Source organism: Camelus ferus, unplaced genomic scaffold, assembly GCF_009834535.1.
Source record: "Camelus ferus isolate YT-003-E unplaced genomic scaffold, BCGSAC_Cfer_1.0 contig313, whole genome shotgun sequence".
NCBI lineage: Eukaryota > Metazoa > Chordata > Mammalia > Artiodactyla > Camelidae > Camelus > Camelus ferus.
In genome coordinates, this window is record NW_022588524.1 from 1,099,994 (window position 1) to 1,114,771 (window position 14,778).

General features: G+C 54.4%; 1 protein-coding gene across 5 annotated transcripts in view; it reads left to right on the forward strand.

The window, feature by feature from the left end:
- The window catches only part of GRB10 (growth factor receptor bound protein 10), a 112,547-nt gene extending 99,773 nt beyond the window's left edge, over positions 1–12,774 (forward strand). For all 5 annotated transcript variants that reach the window (XM_032476259.1, XM_032476255.1, XM_032476256.1 and 2 more), the window contains 5 exons: positions 1,126–1,242; positions 1,953–2,019; positions 2,226–2,313; positions 6,817–6,910; positions 12,261–12,774. In XM_032476259.1, coding sequence (XP_032332150.1) covers positions 1,126–1,242; positions 1,953–2,019; positions 2,226–2,313; positions 6,817–6,910; positions 12,261–12,407 — 513 coding nt within the window. In that variant the 3' untranslated portion in view covers positions 12,408–12,774. The remainder of the gene's footprint in view (positions 1–1,125; positions 1,243–1,952; positions 2,020–2,225; positions 2,314–6,816; positions 6,911–12,260) is intronic.
- The last annotated feature ends 2,004 nt before the right edge of the window (positions 12,775–14,778 follow it).

The window sequence follows — 14,778 nt, forward strand, 5'->3', positions numbered from 1 at the left end:
TTACGAGCTGTATGCAAGAGCCCAGAGATGTCTCAGCTGTACTGAGAGGCTGCCCCTCCCACCGTGGCTCCGTCCCCTTCGGCCGTGGCATCCGTGGTGCTGTGGACCGTCCCCCTTAGGTCCTTCCCTGCGAGAACTGAGAGATGATAGCCACTCTTCTTGTGTTCTCAGGTTGCACTTTCCTTCCCAGAAGTGCAAAAAAATACACTCCATCCTCTCAAAATGGGATCTTAAAGATCCTTCTGCGTCCACTCCTGGGAGATGTCGAATTATCCTGCCGGGGGGGTGGAGGTGGGGGAGGGTATAGCTCAGTGGTAGAGGGCGTGCCAAACAAGCATGGGGTCCTGGGCTCAATCCCCAGCACCTCCATTAAAACAAAAGACAGAAGCCTGGAAACAAATAAAATACAAAATTAGAGCATGCTTGGCATGCACGACACCCTGGGCTCAGTCCCCAGTACCTCCATTAAAAATAAATAAAACCTAATTACCTCCCCCCCAAAAAAACACAGACAGTGCAGTGTATCAAATATACCTAAATAAACCTGGGAGGAAAAAAAAATTTTAAGAATGATTTTTAAAAATTAAAATAAAAATAAATGCCTTGTAATTCAAAATGCTGACAAGGATGCAGAGAAACTGAAAAGTCTTCTAAATTACCAGCAGGAATGCAAAATGCTGCAGCCATTGTAGAAATAGCTTGGCAGTTTCTTGGGGAAAAAAGAAAAAAAAATGTTATCCTGCAGAAAGGGTCCGCGTGTTTCTTTCCTGAACTGACTTAACCCGAGGGAGGGGCTTGGCTGCTGCTGAAAACAGGCTCACCTTCGATGCTTCTGTTTGCAACACACGTTAGGGAGCATGTGGAGGGGTACACGGTGCAGATCCTGGGGGCACCAGGGCCCCCCAGCAGCCTTTGAATCCCTGGAGAGGATCGGAACACACCTGATTCTTCTTAGGAAAAACCAAAGCCGTTTTTAGCTCCAGATCCTCAGGGAGTTGGGAGGTGGGGGCTGGCCTGTCCCCTCGTGCCCTTGCAGGGTCCTCACGCCTCCTCCCCGTGGAGATCCCACGTGCTGCCGCGGCTCCTTTCCCGCCACGTTAAGAACCTGCGGCCTTTCCTTTCCAGCGCAGCGTCTCGGAGAACTCCCTCGTGGCCATGGATTTTTCTGGGCAGACGGGGAGAGTGATCGAGAACCCGGCCGAGGCCCAGAGCGCAGCCCTGGAGGAAGGCCACGCCTGGAGGGTAAGGCCGTGGCCCCGCGCACGCCTCGTGCTTGCGGGGCCCTGCACCACACCGCGCTCCGCGGAGCCCGCGTCTCCATCCTGGCTCGACCGCTCACCAGCGTCTTCTGACCTCGAACAGTGTCTTCACTGAGGCTCGATTTCCTGAGACTCACCCAACTTCCACGCTTTTCTGAGTTTTAAAGACCCACGTGCAAAACACAGGCTCTGGCCCAGAAAGCCTTCCCCATCCTCTGGCTGAAGAGTGTGCGGGGACAGGGGGACATCCCCCCGGCACGTGGGCCCCCTGGACCAGTGTTTCCAGACCTGCCTGGTGCTTTCCCCCTAAGATTTATCGGGGTGTCTCCTGTGTGAAAAACAAGGCTCTGTTGGGATCCTGGTGTGGTCAGAAATACACCTGGATGCTTCTCTTTTTGTTTTTTGATTTTTTTAAAAATGTTTTTTGGTGGGGGGAGGTAATTAGGTGTCTTTAGTTTTAGAGGAGGTCCCGGGGGTGGAACCCAGGACCTCGTGCGTGCTAAGCACGTGCTCTACCCCTGAGCTACGCCCTCCCCGCTTCTGTTTTGAACAGCTGCGACCCACAAGCTTTGTCCTCGGGCTCCGATGGGAGTGTCACCCCAAAGTCCAGGGCCCCGCGAGGCTGTGCCCCGGCTGGCGTGGTGGTGGTGCCCCTCTGCCACCTGAGCGCTAACGTGGCGGTTTCTCTTGCAGAAGCGAAGCACACGGCTGGGCGCCCTCGGTAGCCAGAGCCCCCTCCTCCCCTCCACCCTCAGCACAGGTAAAGGCGGCCGGCTGGCCAGATGCTTTGGTGCCCAAATGGAATCAGACATGCTTCCGTCCTCCCTGGGCTTCACAAAGGGTCCCGCCCGGAGCACCCGCAGGTGCAGCTGCGGGAATCGGGGGGCCCCGGGTACATCTGGCCTGGCTCTCAGGGAGTGGCTCCCGCAGAGGGGCTGAGACTGGTCCCCCCCTCTCCCCCGACAGTGATCCACAGGACGCAGCACTGGTTCCACGGCAGGATCTCCAGGGAGGAGTCACACAGGCTCATTAAACAGCAGGGACTCGTGGACGGGTAAGGGGCCACCTCGGGCGAGGGCTGCGGTCCTGCTGCGCCGGGCGTCTGGCTGGCTCGCCTCCCCTGGGCGTCCGGCCCTAGTGGGCAGAGGCTGGAGCTGCATTTTAAACACAGGCCGTGGGTGCTCAGGGATCGCACAGCTAGGAAGTGGCTGGCGGAGAGGGCCTGCGGTCCGTTTCCATCCATCCTCTGCCTCTTTGCTGAAGTCCCAAGCGATGAACACACACTACTTACTTTGCATAAAGAAGGCTGTGGGCCAGTGGGAAAAAAAGCTGTACTTTTGCCTCCACTTTATCATTAGCTTTTGCCTGTCGACTGAAAAAAAAAGCAAAAAAAGCACAACCTGGAAGTTGAGCGTTATGTTTTATTCCGCGGGCATTTCTAAGGACTTAATCCGGGAGGCAGCCTCTCAGGTCGCTCCGAAGAGGCAGGGGAGGAGCCAGAATTTGTAGGAGTTTTTGCAACAAAGACCGGGTAGTGGGAACATCAAAAGATGCCTGTTAATTAAAGGGAACCAGACATCTCCAGTTAAGGAGCTGAGCGCTTTTCTCTGTACGGGAAGGTGCAAAGTCTGGGCTCACTGGAATCATTCCTTTGATGTGCACCCGAGCTCAGGGCCAGTGTCCTGTTCTCTCCCATCCTGAGTCTGCTTGGGGCACCGCTGGGGGTGGCTGCAGAGGCTGAGGGCTTGGCAGCAGGCAGCCCATTTGTCTGCATCCTGAGCACCCCCTCCCCGCCCCGGCTCACCACTGGGGACCATGGGAGTGGCTGATGGCTGAGGTCTGCGTCCTTTGTTTGCTGATAAAAGCTGGCCGTCATTTTCATCCACAGACCCCAGCCACCCCGACCCTGAGAGGCTTGAAACAGTAAAGCTGTACCATTGGGGCTGGCTGAGTGGCTCTTGTCGCCTGGGCCGCGGGACGGCTGTCCTCACGTGTCTGGCTGTGGCCGCGGAAACAGGGTGACGGGCACAGGCTTCCAGCAGGCTAGCCTGGGTCCGTGCACATCAGGGCCATCGTGAGGCTGTTGGGAGCCAGAGGTCCAACCTCAGGGCTCGAGCACGTCTCAGGGCTGAGGCCCCGTTGGTCAGAGCAACCCCCGTGTGGCCACGCTCAGCATCGCTGTGAATGGGAGGGGCGCGCCCGAGGGAGTGATTATGGACGTGTGATTGACCCGTGGGGTGGGGACGGTGGCCACTCTGGAGCTCAGCCTGAGTCCTGTCTCTGGACCCCAAGAGGAGGCCATGATGAGTCACTCAGATGCCCTGGTTCATTTCCTTGGCAGAGCGCCCCGCCCTGGCTCTGCTGGAAACACAGGCCCTTGGAAGCTGCCAGGCTCAGAATGGTCCTTCTGTTCTTCATCTTCGAAAAGGTTTACAATGCAAATCTAACCGTGCACAGGAGAGAGGGGAGTGTAAGGAACCCCCATGTGCTCCCTTCCCGGCTTCCGCGTTTGGTGTCGCAGTTTCTGTCCTCCGCGTCCTATCCTACCAATGTCTTCCCTGCTCCTTCTCCTCTGTCTTCCTCCTCCTTCTTCTGACTTTTTCCAGTTCCCTTCCTCATTCTTCTGCTGGCTGTGTGACCTCAGGGGAATCGCCTAACTTCTCTGTGCCCCGCTCCCCTCGCTGTCAGATGAGGACAGTCCTAAACGAGCCCACGTGTGCAGCATCTGGGCGAGACCTTGGGCTGTGTCCTGGCTCTGGTCTCCACTGCCCTGGGCGCAAGCAGCTCTGGGTTCTTGCATGAAGGGACCCGTAAACACACTCGGGAGAGCCCCCTGTGCCTGACTTCAGTTCCTAGCGGAGGAGAGGACCCCCCCACCCCGTGGTCCTCAGCGCTTCCCCTTTCTGTGTTCTGTGCTGGTTTCCTAAGTGGTGGCACCCCTTGGGGTGCATCCTCCCTGAGCCCTGTCTCCAGGGAGTGGAGATCCAGGAATCTCTCTTGACGACAAGCCACACCCCTTTTAGCCTCACCGGCTCCTCCGAGCGGGTGGTCATTTCAGACAGGCAACCATTAGGCACCACCTGTATGCCCCAAGCCCTTGGGACAGACTTAGATTCCCCGGGTTGCACCCCAAACTGAGGCCGCGTGTGGTGCCTGCTTCTTGGGGTGCTCAGAAGCAAACAGATGAGAAGGGACGGCCCCAGCTTTGCCTGTGGGAAGACCCAGCCCTGCTAACTCCTGGGTTTCTGGGAGGCAGACGTGCAGCGGGCGTGCAGCCCTGCCCAGGAGAGGAGCTGGCCCTCTCACCCTCATCAAACCCAGATCCGTGATCCATAGCCCTGGCCCTCCCGTTTGCCCAGCTGAGCCCGCTCTGCTTGGTGTCTCTAAATTGTGTTCTGAAGAACACATGTCCTGCAAAATGCTATAAAACATACTATGAGAGAGTCAGATAAGAGAGGGAAACTCTCCCGCTGGGGCCCTGAGCATTGAATAGCATTCATTGTCTTCTAGTCTAGCATCCTAAAGGCTCTGAGAAGTCCCACAGCAAAAGAAAACCATCTTTACATTTTTAACCCAGGATTTTCCAGTCTTTTAAAATTGTTCTCCGTCTTAACATTGCAACCTAGAAACTGACCCCTGCAGTTGGGTTTCTAAAGCCTTTAAAGTGTGTTTCCTCTCAGGCTGTTTCTTCTTTGTCCCCGGGGTTAGGGCTCGGGGACTTTTTCCTCCTTCTTTCCAGCATGTGTCTGTCTTGCCATCTGATTCCGGATGTGTTAGTGGGAAAGCAATGATTCACACTTCTTTGTGCTATTCTAAATTTTTAAATGTCTTTTAATTGAAGTACAGTTGATTTACGATATTGTGTTAGTTTCGGGTGTACAGCAGAGCGACTCAGTCTTTTTGTAAATTATAGTCCATTATCAGTTATTACAAGATGATGGGTATGATTCCTTATTTTCTGTATCTGTGAGCATTTTCTGTTTTGCATACACATTTATTTGTATTATTTTTTAGTCTACATGTAAGTGCCATAATACAGTGTGTCCTTCTCTGTGTGACTTACCTCACTAAGCATAATATTCTCTAGGTCCATCCACATTGCTGCAGATGGCGATGTTTCGTTCTTTTTCATGGCTGCATAGTATTCCATTGTATAACCATATCACAGCTTCTTTATCCAGTCATCTGTCGATGGACATTTAGGTTGTTTCTGTGTCTTGGCTGTTGTAAATAGTGCTGCTGTGAACATTGGGGTGCAGGTGTCTTTTTGCGTTAAGGTTCTCTCTGGATATATGTCCAGGAGTGGGATTGCTGGATCATAGGGTAAGTCTGTCTTTAGTTTCATAAGGAACCTCCATCCTGTTCTCCACAGTGGCTGCACCAATTTACATTCCCACCAACAGTGTAGGAGGGCTCCCTTTTCTCCACATCCTCACCAGCATTTGTTATTTGTAGACCTTTTGATGTAATTTCAGATTGTGGAATGGGTGTGAGAATGATGGTGTGGGCCCCTGTGCGCGTTGTACCCTGGTACCCCCATTGTGAGCATTGTAACATCTTTGCTTTATCGTATTCCCTCTTGCGTCAGAACCATTCTGGAAGTACATTGGGGCATGATACCCCTTTAATCCTAATTATTATGAAATTTCTAAAAAAACAAGGGCTTCCCTTATGAACCATAGCACCATGAATTCAGTCCTGCCCTCCGATGTACACACTCAAATTGTACCAAGGGTCCTAGCTGCATCCTTTACGACCAAAGGAGACAGCCTGTGCATCCTCAGCCCCGCCCTGGGCCAGCACGGGCTTCAGTCCAGTGAGCGCAGACGGCGCCTGGGTTTGGACCAGTCTGCTCCGGCAGAACTGGGTTCAGGTGGTGCGTTTCAGGCAGGTGCTCCCTGGAAGTGGTGCCGTCCGGAGGTGCTGGGCTGGGCTCTCTCACTCCTGGGGGTGCTGGCTGGAGGAGCTGAAGGCGGTACCCACCGGGTTTCTCTTCTGGAAGGTTACTCTGCGTCCCCGGTCATCCTCATTAAGTCTTGGTGGGGTGGATGCTTCGAGACGATATAAACATTCTCTTTCTCATCAAACATGCTGGTTCTGGCATCCACTGCCGGTGCCCCTACTTAGCGGTCATCTCTGGCGACTGCCACGGGTGGTCCTCAAATCCATACTCCTCCCTCACTAATGTAGCTGGCTTTCTGCTCCTGGAAGGAGCTTTGTTTCCACCCTTATTGTGCATCTGCTCATTGATTTATCAAAGCAGTGTGTTCTCAGGTTGCAATGCACCACTTCCACCATCTACTTTGGTGGCCAGATTTGACCTGGGTCATTCTTCTTTGATCACTTCCCCTCATATTTCCCCAGCCTTAGCCTTAGAGTCAGCCACGTCTGGGTTCCTCTCCGTGGAGGGTGACAGTCCAAAACCGCAGTCCGGGTGTGGAGGTAATCCTGCCACCCGAGCCTGCCCGTGTTCCCGTGTGCGCGCGTGTGTGTGCAGACGTATACACTAATGAGTCTGGATTTTTCAGATTAACAGTCTGATTATTTCCATTCGCAGGCTTTTCCTCCTCCGTGACAGCCAGAGCAATCCAAAGGCATTTGTTCTCACACTGTGTCATCATCAGAAAATCAAAAATTTCCAGATCTTGCCTGTAAGTATCGATGTTTACGCACTCATTCTCCTTCTGTTTTTTTTTTTTTTCCCCGGGTTTATTCTTAAGGCAGTTTTCAAGTTATAAACTAACCAGAACATGAAATGTCAGACAGTTTCAGGCTCCCCGGTGAGATGCTTGGAGCAGTTTCTTGGGGGGTTTAATCGTTTGGAATCGGGAGCGATGTTTCCACAAAAGTCAGGTTGAAGGCGGTGGCATTGTGCTGCAGTCCACCCACGGCCTGTCTGGCTCCTGGTTGAAGCTGAAACGGCCCCGATGGGGAACAGCGAGGTCAGATCTGGGGAGACACAGAGCAGAACTGTTTGCCTGGGAGCCTGGCGCCAGGGGCACGTGTGCTTATGAAAAGGCTGGTGTGTTCAGTAGGTCCGACTCTCGGCCACTGAAATCTCAGCGATTGTCTGATTTCTGCTGGCGGGTACCAGGGCGCCTCCCAAAGGTTTTAGGAAGAGTGACCGTGGTGCCGAAAGAGAAGCTTTGTTCCTCCTTCCCTGGGGTCCGTGGATCAGAAAACAGCTTCCATATTTAAACAGTTTCAAAAGCTTCGTCATTGGACACATTAGTTGGCACCACTGTCTTGCCAAATGATTGTTAGGTTGGTCAAGTGTCGCTCAACTCCGTGCTGTGCCCAAGTTCGGATTCTAGCTCACGACTCGGGTGTCCCTGTGGGAGATGGCTGTCAGGAACCGCCAAGAATGCGCGGTCTCGTTGCGGGTGAGATGGACAAAATGGGTCCCGGATGTTTGGTGTCGGTCAAGGGTATCGATGGCAATGTAGGCACAGAATCGGTAAATTCCACAGGTCATAAAAACTTCCATGGAATGTTTCCCGGGAAGCCAAACCCAGGGAAATTCTGCTGCAAGAGGGCGGCCCTGTGTGTCCCCTCCGCACAGTTCAGTCCTGAGGAGGCTTACAGGAACTGAATGCCTCTGTTTTGCATCGTGGAACTTGGCATTTTTCGAGCTTTTCTGAGCCCAGGAGTTTATACCGAGCGTCTGCAGAGTCACCCGGTGACAGGTGATGGGAGGCGTGGCCGAGAGAAGGGAGGGTTGGCTGCTGTGACCTGGCGGAAGCACCGGCTGGGGTCTTGTGGGACAGCCGCTCGCTGCTGTCTATGAGGAAACTGAGCCCCGATCGCTCTGGGGGGCCCGCCCTGGGCCACACTAGAAAGGGACACGCTTGGAGCCCAGACGTTTCAGGGTCCACCAAACACTGTATGCCAACCTGGCAGCTGTTCTCCGAGGCACAACCCTTGTCGTTTGCCCACTGCATCGTATTACTGACACAGATGTTACTCTCTTAGCCTCAAATGTGAAATAAAGGGGGAAAGTGCTGGCCAGCGGAGCAGATCGTTACCGTTCTTCCAAATAACCCCAAATCCTAGGAAGATCAGAGGGACTGGAACTTGAGACATACGGCACCAGGATTGCAGCCCCTGTGCTTAAAAACAGGCTATGGGTGTGCTTGCAGCTCCAAACAGTGTTTTTGGAGTGAAGAAGCTTATTAATCCATGCAAGTTTAAAGCTTACCTCCTCGTGGGGAGGGTGCAGCTCAGCATGCATGAGGTCCTGGGTTCCATCCCCAGCACCTCCATTTAAAAAGAAATTAAAGAATAAATAAACCTAATTGGCACCCCCCCCCAAAATAAATAAGCAATAAGGATACATTGTACAGCACAGGGAACAAAAGCCAGTATTTTGACACCAACCAACTTATTTACAAAACAGAAAGACACTCACAGACATAGAAAATGAACTTATGGTTAGCAGGGGAGGAAGGAGGGAGGGAGAGATAAATTGGGAGTTTGGGATTGGCAGATAAAAACAGTTATGTACAGCATAGATAGCAAACAAGGTCCTATTACGTGGCACAGGGGACTATGTTCCATAGCTTGTAATGCCTGTAGTGTAACCGAATCACTGCTGTAAACCAGAAACTAACACGACATTGTAAATCAACTCTATTTCAATTTGAAAAATGGGAAAAAAATAAAAATATATACACAAATTTTTAAGAAGAGAGGAAATGCTGCCAAATAAAATGATGTAATGTTAAAAATAAATAAGTAGGTATGTTTACAAATATAAACAAATAAAACTAACCCCCTCTGTGTGAACAGCGCAAAGCGGCTTTCCTGTTCGCACCGTGTTCTAGGCATTGAGCTTAAAACGTGTTCTGTTAAAACTGACGTTAGTAAGGTGGTTGTTTCTGTACAGTTCCTCCATCTTAAAAAAATCACGACCAAATATTCCAGGACCCGGGCAAGTCGCTCTTCCTGCACGATCTTACTAATCCGTTATGGTTATCCAGTGTTTGCTTCCTAATGGAGCAACGTGAAGGTGGGGGGCTGAAGGAGGTTGCCCGGGGGCCGGCTGTGAGGACCCAGGGCTGTGTCCTTGTCCACGGGGTGCGCCGGGTGCCTGGGCACTTGCAGGTTAACTGCTCAACCTCACCCTCTGCCATGGTGTGCCGGGTGCCTGGGCACTATGGTTAACTAGTCAACCTCAGCCTCCTGCATGGGGTGTGCTGGGTGCCTGGGCACTATGGTTAACTAGTCAACCTCAGCCTCCTGCACGGGGTGTGCCGGGTGCCTGGGACTATGGTTAACTAGTCAACCTCAGCCTCCTGCACGGGGTGTGCTGGGTGCCTGGGTACTATGGTTAACTAGTCAACCTCAGCCTCCTGCACGGGGTGTGCTGGGTGCCTGGACACTATGGTTAACTAGTCAACCTCAGCCTCCTGCATGGGGTGTGCTGGGTGCCTGGGTACTATGGTTAACTAGTCAACCTCAGCCTCCTGCACGGGGTGTGCCGGGTGCCTGGACTCTATGGTTAACTAGTCAACCTCAGCCTCCTCCACGGGGTGCGCCAAGTGCCTGGACACTGTGGTTAACTAGTCAACCTCAGCCTCCTGCACGGGGTGTGCTGGGTGCCTGGACACTATGGTTAACTAGTCAACCTCAGCCTCCTGCACGGGGTGTGCTGGGTGCCTGGACACTATGGTTAACTAGTCAACCTCAGCCTCCTGCATGGGGTGTGCTGGGTGCCTGGGTACTATGGTTAACTAGTCAACCTCAGCCTCCTGCACAGGGTGTGCTGGGTGCCTGGACACTATGGTTAACTAGTCAACCTCAGCCTCCTGCACGGGGTGTGCTGGGTGCCTGGACACTATGGTTAACTAGTCAACCTCAGCCTCCTGCATGGGGTGTGCTGGGTGCCTGGGTACTATGGTTAACTAGTCAACCTCAGCCTCCTCCACGGGGTGCGCCAAGTGCCTGGACACTGTGGTTAACTAGTCAACCTCAGCCTCCTGCACGGGGTGTGCTGGGTGCCTGGACACTATGGTTAACTAGTCAACCTCAGCCTCCTGCATGGGGTGTGCCGGGTGCCTGGGCACTATGGTTAACTAGTCAACCTCAGCCTCCTGCACGGGGTGTGCCGGGTGCCTGGGCACTGTGGTTAACTAGTCAACCTCAGCCTCCTCCACGGGGTGCGCCAGGTGCCTGGACACTGTGGTTAACTAGTCAACCTCAGCCTCCTGCACGGGGTGTGCCGGGTGCCTGGGCACTATGGTTATCTAGTCAACCTCAGCCTCCTCCACGGGGTGCGCCAGGTGCCTGGACACTGTGGTTAACTAGTCAACCTCAGCCTCCTGCATGGGGTGTGCTGGGTGCCTGGGCACTATGGTTAACTAGTCAACCTCAGCCTCCTGCACGGGGTGCGCCGGGTGCCTGGACACTATGGTTAACTAGTCAACCTCAGCCTCCTGCACGGGGTGTGCTGGGTGCCTGGACTCTATGGTTAACTAGTCAACCTCAGCCTCCTGCACGGGGTGTGCTGGGTGCCTGGACACTATGGTTAACTAGTCAACCTCAGCCTCCTGCATGGGGTGTGCTGGGTGCCTGGGCACTATGGTTAACTAGTCAACCTCAGCCTCCTGCACGGGGTGTGCCGGGTGCCTGGGCACTATGGTTAACTAGTCAACCTCAGCCTCCTGCACGGGGTGTGCCGGGTGCCTGGGCACTATGGTTAACTAGTCAACCTCAGCCTCCTGCACGGGGTGTGCCGGGTGCCTGGGCACTATGGTTAACTAGTCAACCTCAGCCTCCTGCACGGGGTGTGCCGGGTGCCTGGGCACTATGGTTAACTAGTCAACCTCAGCCTCCTCCACGGGGTGCGCCAAGTGCCTGGACACTGTGGTTAACTAGTCAACCTCAGCCTCCTGCAAGGGGTGTGCTGGGTGCCTGGGCACTATGGTTAACTAGTCAACCTCAAGCCTCCTGCACGGGGATGTGCTGGGTGCCTGGTGCACTGTGGTTAACTAGTCAAACCTCCAGCCTCCTCCACCGGGGTGCGCCAGGTGCCTGGACACTGTGGTTAACTAGTCAACCTCAGCCCTCCCTGCACGGGGTGTGTGCTGGGGTGCCTGGACACTATGGTTAACTAGTCAACCTCAGCCTCCTGCACGGGGTGTGCTGGGTGCATGGACACCACTATGGTTCAACTAGTCAAACCTCAGCCTCCTGCACGGGGTGGGCTGGGTGCCTGGACCTCATGGTTAACTAAGCCACCCTCAGCCCTCCTGCACGGGGTGTGCTGGAGTGCCTGGACACTATGGTTAAACTAGTCAACCCTCAGCCTTCACTGCACGGGGTGTGCCCGGGGTGCCCTGGTCACTATGGTTAACTAGGTCAACCTCAGCCTCCTCCACGGGGTGCCGCCGGGTGCCTGGGACACTGTGGTTAACTAGTCAACCCTCAGCCTCCTGCACGGGGTGTGCTGGGTGCCGGGCACTTGGTTAACATAGTCAACCTCAGCCTCCTGCAAAACGGGGTTGGGTATGTGCTGGGTGCCTGGGCACTATGGTTAACTAGTCAACCTCAGCCTCCTCCACGGGGTGCGCCAGGTGCCTGGACACTGTGGTTAACTAGTCAACCTCAGCCTCCTGCATGGGATGTGCCACTTTCCTGGACACTACGGTTAATGGTCAACCTCTCCCTCCTCCAGGGGTGGGCTGCGTTCGCTGGATCCTCACAGACTGGCCAGCCTCATCCTCATGAGTGGGGTGAGCTGGGAGGAGCTAGACACCCTTTTGTCCACACTCCCCCCAGGAACAGGGGAGCCGGCTGTCTGGGACCCTCGGTCACTTGGCCGCGCCCGGCACAAAGCCCTGGCTCCCCGGCCTCCCGCCCTGACGTTTCCTAGCTCAGCGGGCCGATCCCCTGTGTGTCCCTGAGAACCCCCCTCCACGAGCGGGCGGCACGAATCCCGGCCGCCGGCCCGTGTGGTGCCCAGTGTGGCCTCTGACCCGGAGGGTGCTCTTGTCTCCGCAGTGCGAGGAGGACGGGAAGCTGTTCTTCAGCCTGGACGAGGGGAAGACCAGGTTTTCCGACCTGATCCAGCTCGTGGACTTTTACCAGCTGAACAGAGGAGTCCTGCCTTGCAAGCTGAAACACCACTGCATCCGAGTGGCCTTATGACCTCAGATCTCCTCTTGGCCGAAGGCGGGAGGAAGCTGACACTGGACCGGAGAGGTCTGCGCGTTGTTCCGGACACACGCCTGTCTGCGCTCCGGGGACTCGGAGCCAGATCTGTTCGTTCGGTGCCGGCCGACCACGGCGGACGAGCTGGTTGGACTTGGCAATGAGTTGCTGCTGCAGACCCGGCCGGGTCGCCTCCCTCCGCGCCAGCCTCCCCGGGGAGGGCGTGAGAGTGAGCGCAGGTTCGAGAAGTTGGATCGACCGTCGTGGCCGGGCCTCGGAGGCGCGCGACACGGAGACAAGTGATTGGACCTGAACTCTTGCCCTGGAATAATCTTGACGATTAAAACTGATATGTTTACTTTTTTTGTATTGATCCCTTTTTTGCACTCCTTTGTTCTCAGTATTGTATTCGGCTCCCGGCAGGAGGGAGGCAGCGTGTCAGTGCGCGCAAGGTGCAAAGCCTGGCCGTTCCAGACGGGCAGACGCGGGAGGCCGACTGTGTTTGCAGGGGGTGGTGCCCGCTGTCTGCAGGCGACCGTAGGGGATTCAGCTCCCAGATAACAGAGCACCCTGGCCCTTCCCCGGATACTTGAAAGCTTTTTTGAGATAAAAGGTGTCCCCTGTGGTAGACATTTGGCAAGCTCTGTGTGCCTGGCCAGGCGGCACGCTCTGTCGACCCCTGTTCTGTGTGGCTGCCCCCCAACTCATGCTGTCCACGTGGCATGTCCTCTGCGGTACAGGACACTGGTTTTCTTTGGAAAACTCGCTGTCCCACGACACAGCAGGGCCACACCTATAGCCACAGCCTCCTTGAGACACAGCTGGTGCCCACCCACAGTGGATGCTGGCCGTCTGGCCCACCTGCAGGCTTTCCAGGCTGCTCTTTGGTGGTGCCGGCCTTTCACGGCGGTCCTCCCTCTCTCGGGGGATTAAAGGATCTAAAAGGAATTGGTACCCGCTCTGGTCTCCAGGGGGTTTCCATGGTGACAGAGATGGAAACACTGGAAAGGGCAGATCGATGCAGCCCTGTATTGAAAAGGTCTTTGCTTGGCGGCCTCTGTCTTACTGAGACCTCCACGCGTCAGTGACTGGAGGAGGCGGGTGGCCCCTCCACTGGCCTGTGGTCAGAAGTCCCTCACGGCGGTGGTGGCCATTGACAGGTTTTATCAACATGACACCGTCTCCTGCTCCAGGAGCTGGGTCAGATGGCGGCTTGGCTTGTCCCCGTCCCCCCGCCCTGTCCCCTTAGCCGAGTTTTCCCATGCGAGGGCACACAGACTACTTGGGGAAAGAGTCTCTCCTGGCCCCAGATCACAGTCACCACACGAGACTGGCCGCTCCAGATTGCGCCAGCCCGTGGACCGCCTGGACCCCACCCGCCAGCGCGCTGCCCGAGGGGCACAGGTGGTCCGGGACACGGTGGTGCATCCCAGCTGTACGCTGTCCGGGATACAGGGACGCTGCATTTCAGTTGACAGGACACACTCCAGTTGTCTTCCATGCAATGTCTGCTTATAGAAATGAAGACTTTTTTTTTTTAGTAGGACATGTTTTTTTTGTTTTTGAAGCCTGTCCATCCTTCCCGCCGTTGACCGTTGGGTGATTCTCAAGGCAGACCCGGCAGTCTGCTTCCCGCAAACGTCACTCCAGGGACTGACGCGCTCATTCCTCTGTTAGGCATTTTTCTCTTTACCGGTTGGATGTAAAAACTTTTAAAAAACAAAAAACAAAAAAACAAGAAACAAACACATCTAGCATTTCTTTTATTTCTGTTTACATGGACAAGTCTCCACCCATGAGATGACAGTCACTCCGTACCCCATCATTAAACGGCTAGTATCTCCAATATTTCATATTTATAAATAACCCGTTTTATTTAAAAAGGAGAACAAAAGCTTGACAGGTGCACGGTTCTGTGTGTGCTGGTCAGATGTGGTCTCTGTACCTTCCTGACCTCAGTGAGCCGCCAGAGAGGGTGAGCCTCCCACAGCCCCAAGAGGCGGGCGTCCAGCCTGGCCGGCTGGGGGCCAAAGGACATTCGACTTTTATTTTTGTATTTAAGTCACATGAATGTAAACGGGACAGCTCAGGGTCGTTTCGGAGCCTGCCGACTTCTTAATCTCTGCCTGCAATTTTCTTCCCTAAATGGAACCTCCACGTAGTTAAGCTGGATGGAATCCACAAGGGAAAAAAATAAAATAAAATAAAATAAAACAAAACACCAAATGCTTTGGGTGTTAGTGTGAAAGAGGGGAGGTCTGTTACCTTCTGCGTTAGCGTTCCAGAACGTTCTTCTGTTTTCTAAACCTCGAAAACACTTGTGCCTCAGTGTAGACGTTTTGTCTTCTTTCTTCTGCACTTACTACCT